The sequence below is a fragment of the Anoplolepis gracilipes genome, chromosome 2 (genome assembly GCF_047496725.1).
Source record: "Anoplolepis gracilipes chromosome 2, ASM4749672v1, whole genome shotgun sequence".
Classification (NCBI taxonomy): Eukaryota; Metazoa; Arthropoda; class Insecta; order Hymenoptera; family Formicidae; genus Anoplolepis; species Anoplolepis gracilipes.
Window position 1 is genome coordinate 5,225,427 of NC_132971.1, and position 22,219 is coordinate 5,247,645.

The 22,219-nt window shown below is 35.1% G+C and overlaps 1 protein-coding gene across 3 annotated transcripts in view; it reads left to right on the plus strand.

The window, feature by feature from the left end:
- The window catches only part of LOC140676016 (uncharacterized), a 227,913-nt gene that overhangs the window by 18,195 nt on the left and 187,499 nt on the right, over window positions 1–22,219 (plus strand). Inside the window, exon 1 of one of the 3 annotated variants that reach the window (XM_072910598.1) lies at window positions 4,590–4,945. The exons of the other annotated variants lie outside the window; for them this stretch is intronic. Coding sequence (XP_072766699.1) covers window positions 4,932–4,945 — 14 coding nt within the window. The 5' untranslated portion in view covers window positions 4,590–4,931. Of the gene's footprint in view, window positions 1–4,589; window positions 4,946–22,219 lie in introns of those variants that run through there. 3 annotated transcript variants of the gene reach the window in all.

Genomic DNA, 22,219 nt, shown 5'->3' on the forward strand with positions numbered 1-22,219 from the left:
CATTCAATATTTTATAATTTTAAAATCTTTAAATCTTTAAAATTTGACGTTAGCGGATATATATTTACATGTACAAGAGCATTGAAAATATCAGTATGAAATATAGTTTATTTATAAATTAATTAAGGATTATAATATATATTTTAATACTTGTATGTACATATAATAAAATTGTGAAATGGCAAGAAGAAGGAAAAGGGGTGGTCGATTTGAATTGGTCGGTGACGTCAAACGAGGCAGCATAGTTATTTTCAGAGAAACCGGTGAGGAGAGAGGAGCGAGGTCGAGTCGCATGCGACGAGTTCGGGTCAGCTTGCTTTGCTCGCGCGACTACTCACCCACGCCATTCTCTTTTTCTTGGCCGCGACCCAACGAATGCTGCTGTTACCTCGAAACTTGGCGGAATCGCTCTCCATGAGGTCCCCTGAGGAAATTTCACGAAACTTCACGTTTTTGATCAGCGCATTCGAAAATATTTTTTACAATACACTTTGTTGAAGTGGAAAGTAATATTTTTGACCACGTCTTCTTTTTCATAATTTCTTCTGCTTTGATAGATTATTTCCCTCTTTTTATAACATCAATAATTTTACAAAATAGAAATTTACATCTAGATTATTATAATATTTTATTTTAAGATTGTTTCTCCACTGCATTCTTTCGTGGAATATTAATGTGTAAAAATAATTTCCCTAAAAATATGAAAATAATAAGATTCGTTAGAAAATATATCTAGACGCGCAAACGTCGACTTTTCGATATCCCGAAAAAGGATTGAAAAAAATTTGATTTCGCAATGCTTGAATCGTTCGACAATTCTCACGTTGACCGGTGATGTTTTGAACGATTCATACAAATTTCTACGGCTATTATCGCTGAATTATTTCGCTGTATCGAATGTTTCGCGTTTCGTAACGGCGAAATATCGTCATTATTCACGTCTTGTTAAGGCATCCTGAAGAAGGCGATTTCTATGCACACACAAATGCGCAAGTGGTAATCGTTGCTAATATCTGCCATGTTAGGGCTATTACCATGCTTCACCCCGACATAGCCGTAAATTCCTTCAAGCGGGAGTGTCTTAAATCCGTCTCGTTTTCGCCTCTCGTTGTCATCATGAATCGACCTGCGATGTCTTTTCCGCTTTCTCTCAGACGAAGACACGCGATTGCACCGACTGTTCGGATTCTTTGGTATCCGTAAGATCGTAAAATCTATCAAATGTTTGATCAGTTATTTGCAAATAGATGATGAGAAAGACGCTCAGACACGTTTCGATCATCGATTATTTATATATTATAAAAATAAATCTCATTAATTGTTAAAAATTGTTAAGCATTATTTATAATAAAATAATAATGAATATATTTTATTTTAGATGATAGAAACTTTTTAAAAATTTTTTATCATTTGTAAATATTGTGAAAAAAGTTAAAACTATTGCCTAATATATATTTATAATTAATACATTTATTTTATCGACTCAGTTTAGAATCTATGTGTTCCGAATACTCTTTAAGAGGAGGAAACAAATATATATAGTTTTTAAATATAAAAAAATTATTGCGGAGAAGCAAATACATATTATTTATCCTCCTGACGATAATTTGTAACGTTGACAGTTATTAGCAAATAAATAACAGCAGCGGGATATTACTCAAGAATTTTACTAATGCGTCGACAAATTACGTGTACGGGCGTGTTCTCCAAGATGATTTCTTGGTGCGTGTATCTTATAGATTACGATCCATACTGCGTACGATCCTATACGGCGTACCGTTGCTCGAGTTCCTGCAGGTTTCTGTTCGGTTCGTTGCGTGGGCGTCGGGCTTGGCAGAGTTCCAGGAGTCGTGGGAGGCTGACCAGGCCTCACGGACTGACCTCAGCCTCTGACCTCACCCAAAATAGTCTCCCGTTGCCTGGCTCGTTTCTCCTGCATTTCTATTTCAGAATTTTCCTCTCTCACGTCGCGACAGACGATGCTAAGATGTGTTCTCTATATTGTATGCGTCTCCACTATAGTATTTCTCTCTTGCAGGTGATAGTATTCGATAAATCGAATACTTTGAACATAAAAATTTATATTTAAATATTATATTTCTCGTAAAGTTTTATTGATCCACAAAAAAAAAAAAAAAACTTTCTTAGCCACATCTCTCTAATGACTTATTGCATTTTATATTATAGTAAAAATATGCGTGTTGATTATTTATAAACACAAAATTTTTATATTAAATTTATATATAAAATTAATTTGTATCAGAGAGAGAGGAAAAGGAGGAAAGAGAAATAAATAATTACTTTGATACGTAATTCCAATCGAAACATTTGCGAGATGCAACGTTGCTCTCTTTTCCAAAACTCACAGCTCGTTACCCTTGCGCTTTACGAGACATTTCGTAAAACCCTCGCAGTAAAAAGGGAGACGGGACACAATTATGCGGCACGCATATACTTTTTTCTTTCTTTTACCAAACTTTCGATTTCACGTAAACGAGTGGCGCGACGTGGACGCATCACGCATCCTGCCGCGGGGCTATTTTCAGCGGTATCGTTTTTCTTTTTACCGTCGACGGTAGCGAATAGCACGAGAAATTATGACGTGGCTGCAGAGCCTCTCTTTCTCTCTGTCTCTCTCGCGGCTGGGTAGGTAGTTCCATTAAGATGCAAATTTGCCAATAATTTCGCACGGCGCGGCCGCTTGTCGCCCTGGTCGCGTACTCGCTTGTAATCGTTCATATCGCGCGGAGATCGAGAGCCCGTTTTCCAATTCCCCGTGCGACACCGGTCGCCTTACGACGTTGCTCGTAAAGTTAATTATTGTCCCGGGGATTTAATTGCTCCGGGTATCGCGATATCCTCTTTCTCGCGAGGAGGCGGCAAGCAGGAAGGAAGCGAGATCATAAACACCAACTGCGTGTGGCGTTGAAAGCTAGATCGAATAGACGCGATGTTCTCCGCGTTTGTAGTATTAGTACCGGTTACCAGGCTGATGTAGGATGCTTGTTTGGTTACACTTCGGCCTGCACACGTGTCTGTTGAACACGCTTACTTTCCTCGCGTTAGACTTTAGTATCGAATATCAATGAACCTGGCGAGTCTGAATCTTCGAGAGAGAAAGAAGTTAATATTTTAACTCGCAATTTAAAGTGCCTTTAGATATGCTAAGAAATATATCTGTATGTGTAATAATCTTTCTTTAATATGACAAAATGCGATCGTAAAACCCGGGATGAAATATTCTAGTTGTAAATATTGTTTGAAAATATAATTGCAAAATCGGATTTGATTAAAAATGCGATATGCTTGCAAGAAACAGCGTTAATGCAATTTTGTTTGCAATTGCGAGTGCATCAGATTTCGCGAAGAACTATTGCAAGGCGATGGGAATTATGGGTACAAGCGTGCGAGCCTATAAAGTCAAAGGGAAGTGCGATTCTCGTTGCGGACGTACTTTACATGTAAGTATAAGGAAAGAAGGTATACGTCGCGAGAACAAGGCTATCGCTTTCCCAATCCGGTAAGCCAATCGCTTATTCTCTATAGGAGTGCGAAACCGCTCTCGTATAAACTCACGTAGCGATCGAGCAAGCCAGTCAACATCTGATGTATTTCCAGGGGTATCTAATTACTCGCACAAACTAAGAACTGAAACGCTTTTGCATCCACGATCATTTTCTCGCAAGAATAGTGAAGAGATATTAAAAAGACATCTTGTTGAAATATCTCTATTTTTCGATATAAATAAATAACTAATTTATTTTATAAAAAAGATAATTATTATTATGACTATTTTAGATGTGTTAACATTAATTAACATTAATTAATTCTAATTGCTTTTGATTTTTTTCTTATAAATTTTAGTGATGTAAACATGAAATTGTCAAAGGAATGCACTTTGATAATTAATTTGACATGAAAAATCGTTGAAAAACCGACTGTAAATGTCTTTCGCACGTGAAGGTGTTGTTGATTGCTAAAGAGGACAAGTTTAGCCCGTGGAAATGAAAACTCGGCGGACATTCCGCGGAACGAATGTTAAGTCGCAGATGTTATCGTTCTAGATATTTACTGGCCTGCGAGCCATCAGCTCGTTTCGAATTAATGGTGCGATCGGTAATGAACGTGGCAGCGCGAGGGCTCATGGCAATCATGGCTTCTTGGTATCACAAATCCCGACTTCCTCCTGTCCTGCGGCCATACACACCACGCGTTATCTTACGCAGATACCCGTACGCACATGTGCGTGCGTTATTATCAATGCCGTGATGCAGGCTGCGCGCGACGTCGTAGGGCGTCGCCGCTCGCGAAGATTACTGGTCTGCCAAGAATAAAACCGCAGAAATATTTTACTGCGACTTTAAAGCTGAAGTTCACCGTATTTTAGCAAAATTTTTAACATTAACATATATATATATATATATATATACATATGTAAGTTGTTACTACATAATGAATAAAACATTATGGCGAGAATATGATTGTTGTAAAATGATTCTTTATTTTTTTATTAATTCAGATTATAGAATTTATATATATATATATATATATATATATATATATATATATATAAATATATACACACACAATATATATTGATGAACTGTTAAACAAGGCAGCGTTTGTCGTTGATTGTTATAAACGGGTAGGAAATTATTTTAGAAGGTAATCTATTGCGAGGCCCATCGTTGGCAATTCAAAAGATGAGCAGTGCAAAATAGAAGCACATTTAGCTGTTACAATATTATTTGGCGTCTCTTCCGTAATATAAAGTCCGCATACCATCTTGAGGAAGCGGGCTGGGTTCAGATAAGAATAAGCACTTGGCGCCTTGTCGTAAACGTCGTCCGTATTGCATACGTTCATAAGAACACTTGCCCAGCGTTCGCATCATCTTGACGTTGTCGAGGGCCCTATACTTCACCCGTTAAATGAGAATAAAAAGGTAACATTAATAAATGTCTAGCATGACAAAGATGTCTAAATCAAGTCTTTAACGGCACATTAAAATCTCAGCTAAGGTACTGATCAAAGTTTGTATATTAATTTCATAAAATATAATACTAATACTCACTAAATAGTATTATGTAATAATTTCTAATATTAATATAATGCAGTAGTGATAATATATTGCTATTATTGAAAATATTATAATAATTTTCACGTGTAAATTTTCCGAAATAATTTGCTCATAAATTATGTATACCTTGACAAATAATTTAATGTTCGCAAGAACACTTAATGAATACTTAAGAGTACGTCGAAATTAGTATACTGATTAAATAGTAGTTTTACAGAAATAATATTTGCCAATAAATTTCTATTTATAAAAGTATAATAATATCTTCAATTTTGTGTTAAAGAATATATAATTTATGAGTGTCGTAAATGTTGTTGAGAGTTCAATGATCTATTTATTCGCAATATTGGCACGAGCGATTACGTCGATACCGGGAAAACGATTTTGTGTCGTGAATCATAATAATGCACTTTCGGCCGCACGTGTGGACAGTAGGGTAACTCCGCGCAGTATTTGTTCCAATCTGGACGGTCCGAGGTAATAAATATGCCCCTGACCGCGCGGTTGATATAATGCAAGCGTGGGTTGCTACCACTGGAATCGGTCCTCCGCGCGTCCAGTCGCTTGATTTACGCCGTGTGCCGCGATGCATCACGGGTCTATCGTTCTGTTTGCATTTTGCCGATCCTAAAATAGGTTCGTTACTCGTAACTCGATGCTCTCTGTTTCCCTCCCTCCTCTCCCTGTTTCCCCTCCTGCCCCTCTCTTTTTCTCGCTCTCATTCTTTCCATCCTTTTCGCTTCATCTCGCTCACGTATTCCGGCGGCAGCGAACGTCTCGGAGAGCGATCCATTTGACCCCAAATCCACCTCCGCTTTCTCATCCCTCCCTATCTTTTACGAGAGCGCGTTGTCGATGCCCGTTTGTTTTCAGACACAGTCCGCTGCACCTTCGGATCCGCTCTATTTCTGAAAGATCGTTACTCTCGGCAATTCCCAGCGCGGCCGATGACGACTTGTGCTCCAAATTGACGGCATAAAACGTCTCTTGTCGAATGAGAATTTCGATAACACTTTATGTTATCGTAACATGGCAAACTGTATTATCGAATAAAGTGCATGATTGTTAATGCATGCACTGCCTAAATGCATGGCTGTTTGCCGGAATGCATTTTAGATCGCAAAATAATTTATCCATTTGTGCGCTCGAAAACGTTGATTTTCAGTTTCTCTTCGTCGTGTAACTAATTGTATACGGTTGTGCGGCAATCTTATTCGAGTAGGACTTATCAACGGTGCTTAAAAAGGTGCGGTGCTTGTCTTGTTTTGAACAAAATATATTTTAAACCGTGGATAATGAGCTTTTGAAGGAATATCGCGTGTTTTTCTGCTGAGCGTTTTATATATTCGATCAAGACAAAAATCTTATCTTGTATTTGAGATTATCGTCATCATTCGATCATCAATGAAATAAAGCTGAGATTTTTTTCTTTCTCAATATAAAAACAGTAAAATAGTAATTTTGATTTGTTAAACTATTATTTGGATCATTAAAATGATTTTGTACTTCTTAATTTGTTCTGCTTGTCTAATATTTTTACTACGTTTTTTTAAACTCGTAATTGCTGAGTCGAAACGTGTAAAAATACGTCTTGTATTAATGAATTTTATTTTCTTTTATCAGAAAAACTTGTAAAATTTCTTGCTATTAGAAATCCATTTAGAATCTACGTATATTATACTTTGACGCATATCGTGAAAGTGTAAAACTTGTAAGAATGTAAAACATATAGGTATATGCAGCTGGTCATTAACTTTATCATACCATTTATAAGGAGTCATCGGTAAGAATCCGATGAAGTCGGGCACTCGTTTTACCAACTTTCTCGCGCTTACAAACTAGGCAGTTTGCAAGTATAATTACCATCACATTAATACGATAACATTAATATTCTACGCGTTTAATGCGATCGGTATCGGCCGTATCGATGGGGAGGGGGGGGAGAGAGTGCGAGAGGGGTTAATGCGTTTCCCGCGCGATGCTGACGGCAGCTTTATCTGAATCCTTGCGAAAAAAAATGACGTTCTTCCGTTTATGCGGGACGTGATCATCAATTTTACCTCGCTACGGGGCTGCGACCTTACTTTACTGCTTGCGACTGGACCGCACTTTCTGCAATCTATGACTGTTCATGGGTCGATCTGGACCGGTTTTAACTCCGGGGCTACTGTAGTCGATGAAAAACTCGACTTATGATAATATCGCGCAGGGCCCATGAGGGGCACGAACGATGCAAGGGGGTCTACTTTTCATTGGTCTCGCTCACCGGCGTTGATCGAGGCTACCGTAATTACTAATTGCCGCCCTTGGCTTAATTAACGATTCACGTCGCTGGTTCATCATACCTCACGGCAGCATCTTGTTCGTCACTTCTTTTCTTGCGCTCCAAAAAGATCGCTTTTTGGATGCCAAGTGAAAAAGCTTTCGAGTGTTTTTATTCTTCGAGTGAGTTGCCTTTGGAATTGTACGAAAAGAAAGGACAAGGAGAAAGAGGAAGAAATGCATTCTTCCTAAGCGGTTCTTCCTGCTCTTCAGGATTGCTTCATTAAACGGCTATACTTGCCCAGGCAAGCCGCATCTCTGGCGGCCTTGCTCCTTTCACGATGTGTCACTATTCAGGATCCGGTTCACGCATACTATCAGAGTATCTATCGATATAACGAGACCATGACTGTAACAGTTAATTATGTATGTTTTTTCTGTATCGCGTAAATTGACGTGACGTTCAAATATCCGCGTTTACGGGAAAATTTAGAATATGTCCAAAAGGGGGTAACTCGTTGTAAGGGTACTGGTGCGTTAACAATAATATTCTATATATAACATGTTTATTTTTTATTTTCAAATAATCTAATTATTTTATAGAGACTTTCTCTTTTTTTCCGTCCTATATTAATATAAAATAAAATATCAACTGCATTTGTCATTCGTGTTTTGAGAAACGCGCGCGCGTCATTTTTAAATTGAACGCAAAGTGGATTTAATAAATATTCCTTTAGAAGACCCGACCGGATTAGAGCCGCATTTGGTCTATATGTAGATTGCGAGAAAAAGACTCTTCGGAATCGATATACAATACATACATATGTATATCGGCGCGCGGGTAGAAGAGCAAGTCCGAGATCGGATAATAGCCGTACGCGGTGCGGGAGCCCGCGCAAGAGGCAGTCATCGACAAATGGCCGTGGCCATGCAATAAACAAGCCGCGCAATTAAGAGAGCAGGTTAATTAATGTGGACCAACTAGGAGGAAGGCCCCTTCTCTTCCATTCGTTCATCTTTCTCTTTCTTCTTGTCGCTCTCTTTCCGCCTCGACCTTTCCGTCTATTTCCTGCTGTCTTGTTTTTTCTTTCTTTCTGTCTCCCCCTTCGCCGACTACCCTCTTCTCTCTTTCCACTCGATGCAACCACTGTGCACGGTAGTTATCAAGGACCGAACCGCCCTTTTTTGCGGTGCACGCGAAGGGCAGCGCGGAATTTCCTACTGTCTCGTCTCGACGCGCGTCCGACAAGGAGGTAGAGAAGGAGGAGGATGTGAAGGAGAAGAAAAAGGAAGAAAGGGACTAAGGGAACGGTCGGTCGGTTACTGGGCGCGCTCGTGAAATCTGGTGAAATCAATTCGCTGCGCGAGCGGCGACAGTCGTAAATCGTCGTCTTTGTATCCTTCTGGTTCTCTTCGATGTGCGTGCGGCCGGAAAGAAGTAGCGACGAAACGACGGTCGAACGGGTTGTGAAATCCGAGACTGATGATGAATTCAATGTTTACGCCGATGAATTATCGTTTCCGCGCTCTAATAAATGGAGAATGCAGTTTCGCACTTGATTGACTTCTGGAATACATAAATCTATACACTTGTATACTTGTGTACAGTAGAAAAATCAATATTCGATTTATAGTATTTTTTATATAAATTTAATTGTGAGACGTAATCTGAAAATGTCACAGAGAAGAATAAATAAAAGTAAAATTTCTATATATATATATATGTATATACATGCCGAATATTACTTTTGCACAATTAATTCGGTAAAGTTTGATATTTTATTTCTGATAGAATTATAAAAAATACTGCAATAAAACAAGTGGAGGTTTAAATAAATATTTTAAAAAATATTTTTCTTTTTTAAAGTGGGGGAAGGAGAAATATGTCTGCATGTTAAATATTAAAGAGCAAATGAAGATATCTAGGTCAGTCTCATTTCTTCTCGGCTGAATTTATTCTCGGGAACAATTCGCGATTGCACGTGCGTGCTGTAGCCTGGCGATCCAATTCGGAAGTGTTCGAAAATTACACACAACTCCGACACTTAGCGCAACGTATTTCGTAACGGACGCATTTGCAAACGTAAAGCGGGAAATTGCGCGTGAAGCTCGCCGACCGTATACCACCTGCGCGTTAGGCATCATTTGCGCGAGAATGCTACGTATGCACGTACGCGCACCGTGTCGATCGTGATAATTATCGGACATTTTCTACGAGCAGTCAGCCGTGCGCTCTGACATTTTGACATTAGCAACGGGAGTCGTTGGAAAACTTGGGATTAACTTGTTTTATACCTCGATGGTGCAGTTACACCTGCCGGACCAGTTCGAACGATGATGATGAAAGTTGGAGATAATTGCTGGTGTTTGAACCGTGGAAGTCCATGAAACGATAAAATTTTTTCGTCATACACTTCGTTTTAATTCATAAGATATTAGAATTTTATGCATGGCATGTTTATGATCTAATTATTATAATTATTTTTACATTGTTAATATTAAACGTGCTATCGTAATTACACATTTGTACGCAGTAAAGTAATGGCAGCAAGCTACGTAAGTTTTCAGTGAATTAAATCGAATTGGTCAAATCAAATTAGATCAAACGCATTCGCACGATGCACTTTTTCTTTTGCATTCAAGATTACATTTGAATCTTTTTTGTTATCGTTAGTAAAATCAAGTTCGCGTTTACGTCAAAGTTGTGCTTCGACGCGCAAGTTGATTTGATGTTCGCGGAAGAAGTCAGGAGATCCAATGAGGAAATAGCAGCGAGCGTGTTGCGGAACATATGATACTCTTCAAGGCCGTGTTAGACCTTCACCTCTTGACACGTTGGCATATCCGAAGGCACGATGCCGCAAAATACCGCGCAGCTTATGGCCCATACATACATCTTTTCTACGCTCTTTACATGCGCAGAGAAGGGAGGTTGATCACGAATAATTTATCATTAATCTTGTCACAACGCTGACTCACTATTACGTGTATTATTATTATTATTATTGTATAATATATTGTATAAAATATATTTAATATAGATACGGTAATATATTATATTTTATAAATTTATTATTTTTATGTTAATATATGCATGTAAACATACATATATAATACGTATGTATTTATTTATAAAGACGAGAAAAGTACAAAAAAATTACGCAAAGAATTGAGAAGCTAGCTAGAGGATGGAGAGAGCTCTTAATTAAGTTGCAGAACCAAAGTGACGCCCGAGCCGACAACAGGCATTAATTAAGACATTAAAAAATTAGCTTCGCAATTAATTACACCGGCCGCAAAAATTCTTAGTGCATTACGATGCGAGGTCTGTCTCTCCCGCTACTACAAAGCAGTATGGGTTGGCTTTTGAAACGACTAATTACCGTAATTAGTAGCACAGTAGTCGGCGGTTACGAGAGGTCCGGTCTATGAAGAATTATTGTAATTTGCGTCCTTGATCCGCGTCAAGATGAGATCATCATGCTAATCAATCTACTACAATTTTCGGATTCGTTCTCTTGCTGTAAAACGTGCTTTAAATTTAAACTATATTATGTTTCACACGTATAACGAAAGAAAGTCGCGCATTTAATCGCGTGTTTCAAAATTCTCGTCGAGTATATACATGGCGCTTAAATATATCGATTTCTCCAAGCAATCAGCCTCATATACGGACGTGCTTGGATAACAGAGCGGGAAAGTCGATGCATGCACATATTGCCAAGAGCACTAATCGGGACCACCTACCACTTTGTGATTTCATAATCAACGCCCGTGGCACGAGGACTGTCGGTGTACGGTGTATACGTGCCATTATCTCCGACATTCGAGTTTCAATTAACGTAGAAAAGCCTTCGAGCAGATCTGCCGACTCGGTGAATTTACGGCGAATTACTGATTAACGGTTCGGACGGAACTGCTCGTTCGCGTTATGGAAGGATACGTTTGCTATTGACTCTTTTTTTAAATTATTTTTTGTCGTTTTAAAATTTCATTATATTTTGACTTATTATTTAAATTCCCTTAATCGAGAAAACAAATCAAATTACCAAGAAACAATTTGCTCTAAAGTAGGAAGCTTCTTTTTTCCAAATCTCTTTAGTTTAACATTGCAATTTTCTATAAAAGTACTTCACAGTTTCTGCTCTTGTATAATACAAAAGCAAAACGACGTTCAGACATTTTCATCGTGACACAGAGACGATTCCTTTGATGTATTGCGCGACATTCTTGACAAGTGAATCATCGATGTGCAACGCGATCGTGCTATTATCATTGTCAGTATTTCTTTCTTCCTATTATCGGTTCTTGTCGACAAGAGAGTCGCGGTTTTACGGTTCGTCAATCTCGCGGTGTTGAATGCAAAAACTTATTCCGTTACTCAAATAGCAGCTATATGAACTTGGAACCCGACTTTATAAAAATTAAAAATTAATAACACAACTAGTTTATACTTCATTTGTACTCGTTTGTACCACCTTTTATTTCGTTTATATCTCAAAAGATAAACAAATACAAAGTAGTTAAACAATGGCCAGAACCCCACTTTAAGATACATAAAACAGAAGCCGCGTTGTACGGGAGCAGATAATGTACATAATTGTACCGTTAAATGCGATGAACAAGCTGCAATAATTAAAATATTAAATATTAAATAAATACGAAATAAATTTCGTCCAGAAATTCCACTCAATTATTAAATCGTCAAAATTATAGAAATCATAATATATTATGAAACACGACATTATTTACATAAAATTTTTAGTTATACATAAAACAATATTTACTCATATTCAATTTTTCCGCAATTTGCAAATTCGCTTTAAAAAAATTTACTAATTATTACGAAATATATCATATAACAAATAATATAATATATAATAAAATATAAAATGTTTTATAATTTATAATATATTATACAATATAACGTAAATATAATTGAAATAAGTAAATAAGATTTTATATTAATTATGCAAAGAATTAAAATAGGAGAATGTAGCAAAGGCAATAAAAGAGCCGTCCATGTATAGTATAAATCATAAAAAGTTTAATACATAGTTAAAATTTAAGGAATGAATTACAAGTGAAAATGATAGCAAAGAATTATTAGAATTATAATTATAAGATTATATTCAACCCATGACGTAGAAAAATGTTGAGTTTAATACACATAGCTCGGCGAAAGATATCCAATTGTCTTGTCAGTTTACGTTCGTCGGCTGAAAATAATAATACGTAATAATTCATACATATAATTATACATAAAATTATTTTATTAAAATTATTGTATTTATTATTTATTTAAAGTTATAAGCCCACAATTAAACTAAAAAATATTCAAAAGAATTTGTTTATCAAAGATATATAAGATAATGGTATCCAGTTTGATTAACAGCGTTACAAGTTCAGGAAGAGATTCAAAAGATCTAATTATATATGCCATTTACATTTAAGCTTGACAGCATGCTTGTTATTTGTTATGCAATGGTTATGCAAAAAGAAGATTTATATAGTAATATAATTTGCGACATAAAAATATTCAATATAACTTTTTCATATATATATTTGAAGTTTATAATGAGTTTCTCAGTTGTGCACTAAAATTTTTAAAAAGGACGGATGAAATAGGTTGACTTTTTTGTCTTAGAAGTATAACGTAATTTATAGATGTTTTCCTATAGTTTTCAAGCTGCCAAATATGATAGTACATATTTTATTTATTTAAAGCCGTGGGAAAATGATCAAAATTCGTTTTAAATGGACCAAAATAACTATTTTTCACTTTTTTACGAATTTTGATCATTTTTCCATGGATTTATACAAATAAAACTGATATTATTATATTTAACATTTTTAAAAACTATAAAAAAATATATCTATAAACTGGATTATACTTCTTAAGTAAAAGTCGGCGTATATTCCTATCGTTTTATTATTATTATGAATTATCTTCTTGAATAAAAAGCATTTTTTTATTTGAAATGAATATAACATTTCCTTGCATATCAATTTAATGAATTTAATACTTATCTGTTTTGAAAATACCTTGAAAGATTTGAATTTTTTTGCTTAAATATACGACTAGTATATAATCTTTTCTGCATATTCTCATTTCAGACGGTAAGCAAAATGTTAATATTAAAAAGACATTAAAATTCTAACTCTGCCGATTAAAATATATTTATTTTTTTAAATATCAGAGAAAAAATGAGTTTAACATCTTTTAAAAGCTTTTTTCTTTCGAATTATCTTTTCTAGGAAATAGAGACTATTATAAATTTCAAATCATTAGTTATAAAAAGTTTTAATTAAAAAATATATTACTATTTATTAACTTTATATAACTAATAATAATTTTATTTTATATTATATTACTATTTGAAAATTATTTACAAGTGGAATAAAAAATTATTGTTTACTTGATGTCGATATTTTTAAATAATGCGAAGAAAAGTATTTATAAAAGCTTCTTAAGCTCTACGTTTAAAATATTCATATTTTATTGTACACATGTGAAATTGATAGTATAATAAAAACTTAACTGTTATTAATGAAAAAAAAAATTGCAAAAAACAAATTTACCTTGTCTTAAAAATCTTTTCCATAATTCTTCTATATCTTCAGAGCTAAGAAGTTTCCACGCCTTACAGATGGTAGATGCATAATAACTCATAATGTAAACTCTGTCGAATTCTTTATCTCTAGAAGAAAACTTGCGTTCTAACATACTATTATAAAAAATTCGATTGACTTCTTTAATAATTATTGGATGCAGTGGTTCAAAAAGTGAGACTGTGTTTGTCGGAAAGAACACTACTTCGAAATCGTCATCTTTTGTATTAATCTTTTTTTCCGAGAAGATATGTTGCATGCAATTGTCAACAAGTAAAAGCACTTTCCCCGTTATATTTTTTTCTAATTGATGTTCTCTCACACTTGTCTTAAACAGATTATCGTACCAATATGCGAAATCCTTTTCTTCCGATTCTCTCGTCGTGATATTTTCTTTTAATTTATGAGCCACAAGCGATCTCTCACGATGTTTTGACACTCCTTGATTTTCATTCTCATATTTATGGTTATACATAAACGTTATCATAAAGGATTGTGGTCTGTGACTGCCAGTAACATTTGTGCAAAGTGTAATAATTGAAGGTTCTCTTTTAATTTTGTAACATCAATTTTTCTTTTGTCTGCATGTTCTAGCAAAAGATGAAGAAGAGTTTCCCATATAAGATCTGGTTTGACTACACTATAAATATTATCTCTACTAATATTTTCCTTTTCTAATCGCTGACTGAATTCTTGAATAAACGTTTTGGTATCTGATTGATTGGCCTCATCATTTCTTTGAATAATATTTTGCGAAATCTCATCTGTGTTTTGAAAATTTGATACAATATAACGTTTCCTAACTCTCCATACCCAGTTTTCTTCTTCCTTCTTTGGTCTACTAAACTCATCCGTAAATTGCCGTGTTTTATCCATAAGTATTTCGTGTGAAATTGTAGCTCCTGACTTCTTCCGTTCTATTAACCAATCATGTAGTTGTTTATCCAAATCAGATAGATTGGTCTCATGTCTTTGATCAGAATTTTGCAAAATATTTATTAGAATCTCATGACATTTCTTAAATCTATGCAGCCAGACTGTTTTTGCATTATCTTTTGATGGTCCACCAAACTTGTTCATAAGTTTCCGTGTTTTATTTCTCAGCATCTCGTGTGAAATATTATCTTCTTTTATTATCCTCTGTAGTAACCAGTTAAGCAATTGTTGATCCACTTTTTTATACGGGAATTTAATGGTAGATAGCGTAGTTCAATATTGTAACGTTTTTGAAATTTTTGCAGCCAGAACGATAGATTACGTAATGATAGTCCCTCAATATTATTTCTGATTTCTTTTGCTTTCTCATAAAGTAGCTTGTGGGTAATTGTGTTTCCTGATTTTTTCTGTTTTAGATACCATTTTATCAATTGATCGTCCAAATTTTTATACCTGACAGGCAGCATTGCTTTTCTTTCTAGGTTTATTCTTTGCGTCACCGATTCATATTTTTTACTACGCTTTATGTTAAGAACAGTTTCTTTATGAATCTTATAATCAGCAGCAATTTTAATTGGATCGATACCTGCATTCACTCTTTCCTGAATTTCCATGCGCTCTCGAACCGAGAGCGGGGTCCGCTTTTTTCTTGTTTTGCATACGGACATGACAAGTTTTTTATATTTAAAATTATTTTTATGCAAAACTTTGTTTCACTATTATTGACTTCAGAGAGACTCTTATACTAACAACTAAATGTGGTTGCTCTTGAGAAAAACTTTCCAAACAAAAAAAAATATTGTTTGAAAGTCATGTATTGACTCATTAACAGCAATGTTTTGCTTTCTCGATATTTACTGTTTACGTATAGTGATATTTGCTAGGACATTATTGTTTATGATTTATAATAAGGTGAATTTAAGATGATAAAGCTATCGAGACAATATATTGTAACACACATATAAATACACAAGCTGAATAAAATTTCATTAAAATAAAAATTGAAGTTAATTCAATGTTACTCAAATTCTGTGTTTATGTTAAAAGAAAGGAAATAATAATATGTTTTGCTGCTGAAAATAAAAAGGTTATCGTTATGATAAAACACATCGTTATGAAAAACACATTAAAGGTGAATATATATTATAAACAAATTAACTTTTATATTATTCTTATGAATATCAAATAACAAGGAAAAGAAAAATTATTAGAATACACTTGTTAATGTTTATTACAACATACATATCAAAAATAAAAGAAAGAGGCATGAATTGTAAAGAAAAAATTGAAGTTAATTTAATGTTACTCAAATTCTGATATAAATAGAAATAAGAATTTATTAATTATTAAGAAATAAATTCAATTTTTAAATAGATCAATAGACCGCCAACAAGTAACGGGCTTACTTATACCGTCAGAAACCGTGAGACACTTTTAAAGTTTTATCAGTTTTGAGGAGAAATAAATTAAAAAAGTTATTATATGTTAAGTTAATTAAGTTAGATATATAATAAATTTTAGTTACAACTTTAAAAATAAAAAAAATTATTAAATTAATAAAAAGGCTCATAAAAAATTAAAAATCGGAAGATGTGGTACAAAGGCGTGAATGAGCCAAACATGTATAATTTAAATTATAATAAAATTTGTTTAATGCAATGTCAGAAAGCTACAATGAAATTAAAAAGTCGCATCGCAATATAAACGTGGATATAGTCGTAGCCGAAGTAACTAAAATATATAAACAAAAATCGATGTATCTAATAAATTATAGTGCAATAACATAAAAATTAAAACAATAAAATACATAATACAAAATGAAAAAAAAAGATAAAAACATGAGTCATGGAGTGGCGAACCTTTCGGCTCGACTTTTCAAGCCTTCTTCAGCGCAAATATTCAAATGTTAATAATCAGTCATTGTATAATAAAATTAACGCAATGATGGTCAAAGGTATGAAAAGGTAAAAAAATTTATATAAGAAATCTATATTAAATTAATGTTGACATTAAAATCAAAGCTGAAAATCAAAACACATACTAATCAGATTTGGATACATTATATTTCAAATAATTTAACAAACAATAATAAAGTAAAAATTAAAAAAAGTCAAAAGCTTTATGCGCAAATAATAAAAGAAAATTAATAATTTCTAAATAAAATAAATCTTTATTCAGTAATTATCGATTTTAAAATTTATCTGTATAAACAAATATATTTATTAGACAGTTTATAATTTATTAATATATCAGATGATCAAACATTATCCTGGATTTAAACTTAACTAAAATCTTCGCGATATCTTTAAAATTAAAAAAATTCATACATGGTCCATATGCCACATATATGCTGCACACACCCGCACTTTTTGTTTATGATACCACATAAAGTTAATTTTAAATTTATCAAATGTTGTTAAATGTGCCATTAATAAGATCCCGCGTACTGTATAGATGTAGCTCTTATTACAATCTTCTTCATTTATTATTAATATATTACTATATTAATATCTAACATATTATATTAATATATATTACTATATTATATGTAAATGATCGATAATAATATAGTAACACTTTCCATTATAAAGTTGCAATGACTATATACGAATAGTTAAATTATGTACTATTTCTTTTTTTCATTTTTTACTATATAAGAATTGAAATTATTAAAATTTATTGTAAAAAGTTTCATTGGTTCTTGGTACTATGCGTACATGATTTATATTACTAGTATTATAAGAGAATTTACTATAAAAATGAGTATCTCGACTATAATTTTTTACCATGCAATTATAGTTAATTTTATCATTGATTTTATTATCAGTGTGACTAACAACAATGTTTTCGCATTTTCGATGTTTACTGTTTACGCACAGTGATATCTACTAAAATGTTATTGTCTGCAATTTACAATAACATATGTGATAATAAATAAAATTATTTGTGTAATATATTTGGACACACACGTACACATAGAGCTGAATAAATTTTTAGTAAAATAAATAGTGGACCAAATAATACCAAGTGATAATTATAAAGGATCGATTTTCTCACTCGAATGGAATCGACTTAATATTCTTCATTATACGTGTGTATGCGTGATTAAATTGAAATCTGAGGAATCGGTTCTTGACGTTGTGATTGTCACGAGTGATTCGCATCGATTGTGATTATGTGACAAAGCAATCGATAAAGTCATCAGTTCTACAAGAAAATTTGTTAATGAAACTTGTTTATTAATGTATCTTGTTCTTTATCTTTTATTTTTATATAATAATTGACATATTATTTTTCGTTCTGAATATTGTTACATTCAATTATCGTTCGATCATGTAATTCGTTACTTTATAATAATAAGAATAACCCTATTTTAACGTATACACATAAAAGATAATGTGCAATAAGTATTTACGCTTCGCCAGCTTCGCAAAACACGGTTATTAGAAACCATCCTGGAAATTGGAGAAACTCGCGTTAATTGCTCAAATGTCAATGAGTAGAAATCACGGCGTATGAAAGACTCTGATGTTCGTTTGCGTCTAATATAAACTGAGCGTCGAACTTGAGTAAAGAGAGTAAAGAGACGAGCCTGGTCCGTGGCGTCTTTCTCTCGCCGAGGAGAAAGAGGCGGCATTCAATTCGCGCGAACCCCGCGATGGCCATGACCCCGATTCGGCAGGTGCACTTCCTTCTCAGATCGTTCCGGCGATAACTGTCGATCGTCGATCATTTTGCGGTCGTGTCGGCCGTTACGTGCGCCGCGTTATCCGCGTCAAGATATTGTAGAAAGTTGCAGCGAAAGCGATACGGCAAAAATTTAATACGGCAATCGCAGTTTAGAGCGTGTACTTTTTCGCCGCGGATTAATTCCGCGGACGTGACCGATCGTGAAAAAGACATAGATCATGTCGGTTTCCGCGCGCGCGCGGCAGCAGCAATTTCGAGCCCGCGTTTAATCGTAAGATCCGCTTCTGAAGCAGCGAACCCGAAACACTCGGTTATCTCGCATTGCCCTCGGATTTCTTGCCGACCTCCGAGACCTCGGAGTACGCTGCTCTTAAATCAAAGAATTCATCACAGTCCGTTAATTAAACGGTCTTTCTCATGGAATTTCTGCGAGCGCTTCCGAGCCTTGTCCGCGTATCAGTCACCGCTGCCTGAAAGTTTCTCGAGGTTAGCTCTCAAACGATCCGAAGACGATTTGATCGATGTTGTCCTTCCTCCTCGGTAGCTGCGCGTTCTCACCCCTTCCCTACGGGACGTCCAGCGAGTCCTTCCTTAATGCGTCCTTGATGAGAGGCAACTTCGTGAGAGCCTGCCAGGCCACCCTTGCCTCGATTACCTGGCTTATCGATGCCGGCGATTATTTCGCTCGTCACGTTCGTCATCGTCTCTGCGGGTCACCTGGCTGGAAGCTTTTTATCTGCCAGCACCGCAAAGGCGTGCACTCCGATGAACCCGAGGACAATCATTTCTCGGAGAAGAGCGTGCACTATCGTCTTTGAATATTATCGTTTCTTCCAGACGTTACTTTTGCTTTGATCTTCTGATGAAAGATATTTCGTAAAACACTATTATCTGTTAAATAATAATGACAAATAATAGTTGTATTTTACGAAATGTCGTATTTTGTAAATTATAAATAATTTTACAACTCTACAATCCTTTACAAATACTATTAACTAATACAGAATACTAAAACTCTCTCTAATTTTAAAAACATGGCTGACAGTTTTTTTTTTTCATGTCGACTCTTCCATGCAGTGTTACTTGCTCTGATCTTCTGATGAAAGATATTTCGTAAAACACTACTACTATTATTCGTTACTCAAGTACTAGTTAGTTTAACATGACGGTCGGGAAAAAATCGCAAAACGACCGGCTCGTAACTCTGGTCGACACATCCGCACTAACGGATGCTGAACGAGAGAGCGTGCAAAGCGAGTAGCGAAGTGCACGGTACGATGGAAGGAGAGCATAGATCGTATGCACGTCGAAAAGGCTCATGTGTTGCTGCTGTTGCTCTAAAAGGCTAGCCGACAAGGCAGTACGCGAAGGGGGCCCCACGACATTAGAGCCACATTAACGCGCGCACTCGTCGACCAGCTGGTACCCTATCGGGTCAGCTAATTACATGCCGATTCTAAGATCACTCGTACAATGCTGTGTCGACATACCGTTCTCCTTCTCATCGGTAGTAACCGTAGTTCCAACAATCGATACTTGAAATCGTCGGCTAGCGACGGAAATAAGTTTCTCGGCAGAATATTATATTGTCTTTTTTCACGCGCTTGTGCAATTATATAAATATTACTTTGATATTTAATTGAGAGAAAAATATATCTTATATATTTTTATTGTTATCCACTGTGAGACGTGAAACTTGTTATTGCGGTAACATTAATCCGCAGATTTTTGTTTTATTGCGTAACTTGAATTTAATTATCATAATAGTATTATTATTTGATTATATGTAAATTGAATATCTATCATAAGATTTATACAATGTATTTCAACATTCTCAGCAATTTATTTCTTTAGAATAAATCTGACAGACATTGAATCTAGAGTCAATCGTACGAATCATCAAAAAATGGATTCGTACGATTGAATGAATCAAATATCTAATTGATCCCAGTATCTCTTCGATGAGCTTTCGCCAAAAGATTTTATCGGTTGCACGCTGCTAATAGTCGCGCAAACTTTAATCGTTGCTCACCAGTCGCGAACAGCACTATCCGATTTACTGATTTGCGAGCGCTGCCGGGATCGGTCGGTGGATTCGAGATGAGCGTTTTTGTCTTCGCGATTCGATCGATCGAGATTACGAGGGGAGCGCGGGTGGTACAGTTTATGCGACGGTGGAAGCAGGTTGTTGCGTCCGCGCACACTTGGTCGATGCGTGTAGGATTAATTAGACGTTACGAAATTGCAGTGTGTAGCCTCAGGTAATCGTGATGGATGCAATTCGCCGGCTCGTATTTATTTCTCACGTGCAGTTGTCATGAAGTATCTTATTGCACGGCTTGTTGCGATCTCGATCGTCTCGTTGCGAGAAGCTAATCTTCGAAATTATCTTTGATCTGAGGTTCCTGTACCTCGTTCTCCTTGTCGCAGCTTTTTTTATTAACGATTATTGCCACACATTTGATTTATTTTAATAGTTATCCGTGCTACAGGTATTCCGTGGCAAATGTACATAATTAATTTAAATTGAAGATTCGATGAAATTTTATGAAGAAAATTTTAGAAAGTTCTAAATTTTAATATGGAATATTTTTTTACGTATTATGATATTTTTAATATATTTTTAATATGAATTTAATTAATTCAAATTAATTGGAAGAAAAAGAACCGCGAGAGTTTTACAATGAAAAACTTGGAAGCATTAAATGATCATGCGTAACTGATTGTGATTCTGCACCTCACACTAAGGGAATCTACCCTAAGATTTGTTTGTGCCATTGAAACACGGTGATCTCGGCGTAGCTCGTCGTTGTTACCAGCAGGAGCTCTGTCGGGTATCTTATTTGAAGTTCGACTCCCACTGCGTCTGAGGAATCTGAATGTTGAGGTACAATTGTATCTTTAAGGAACAAATAACTGTCGCTGTTACAATGCATTTGATGAATGAAAACTCGACTTTTGCATCAAGAAATGTATCCATTGTTCACCAGATTATTTTATGCGGCTATGAAATGTCAGTGACTGATTCATTTAGGAGCTACTGAAATATTACACAATAACGAACTCAATGCGTTTCTTCCAGAAGCATATTTTATTTTCTGCAAGTAGATAGTAGTTATTAATTACAAAAATAATTAAGTAATTAAATTATTTTATTCGAGGATGCCAACCTCTGTTTAAATTACTCCTTGTTTCTTTTTTCGAATTTCGAGAAGCAAGTATTTTCTATTTACATAACTAATACTTCTGAGAAAGAGGAAGAGAAACCGGAACTTTCTACTTTGTTTCTACTAATAACATATTGATGAGAAATATTTTTAAAATTTATATCACACAATATTTATACGTTTTCTTTTTATATTTCTAAAATATATATAGTACATTCCATTTCGAGATTTTTGGATGATTTGTATTTTGTGAGATCGTTTCAACGTCATGGTGCCTTTGCGTTATTATCGAGCGATGTCGCCGGAGGACGAGTGGCAACCTCGACAAATCTTTTCTGCCCGTCGAGTGCGGCAGTTCGTAATGGCAAACACGCTGCAGGCCTGCCTTCAGCTTCTCGCGAAAACTGTCGGCCGTTGTCGTCGGCGACGTTGCAAGCCGCTGATGACACTCTGCGGCACTTGAGAGCGGGCC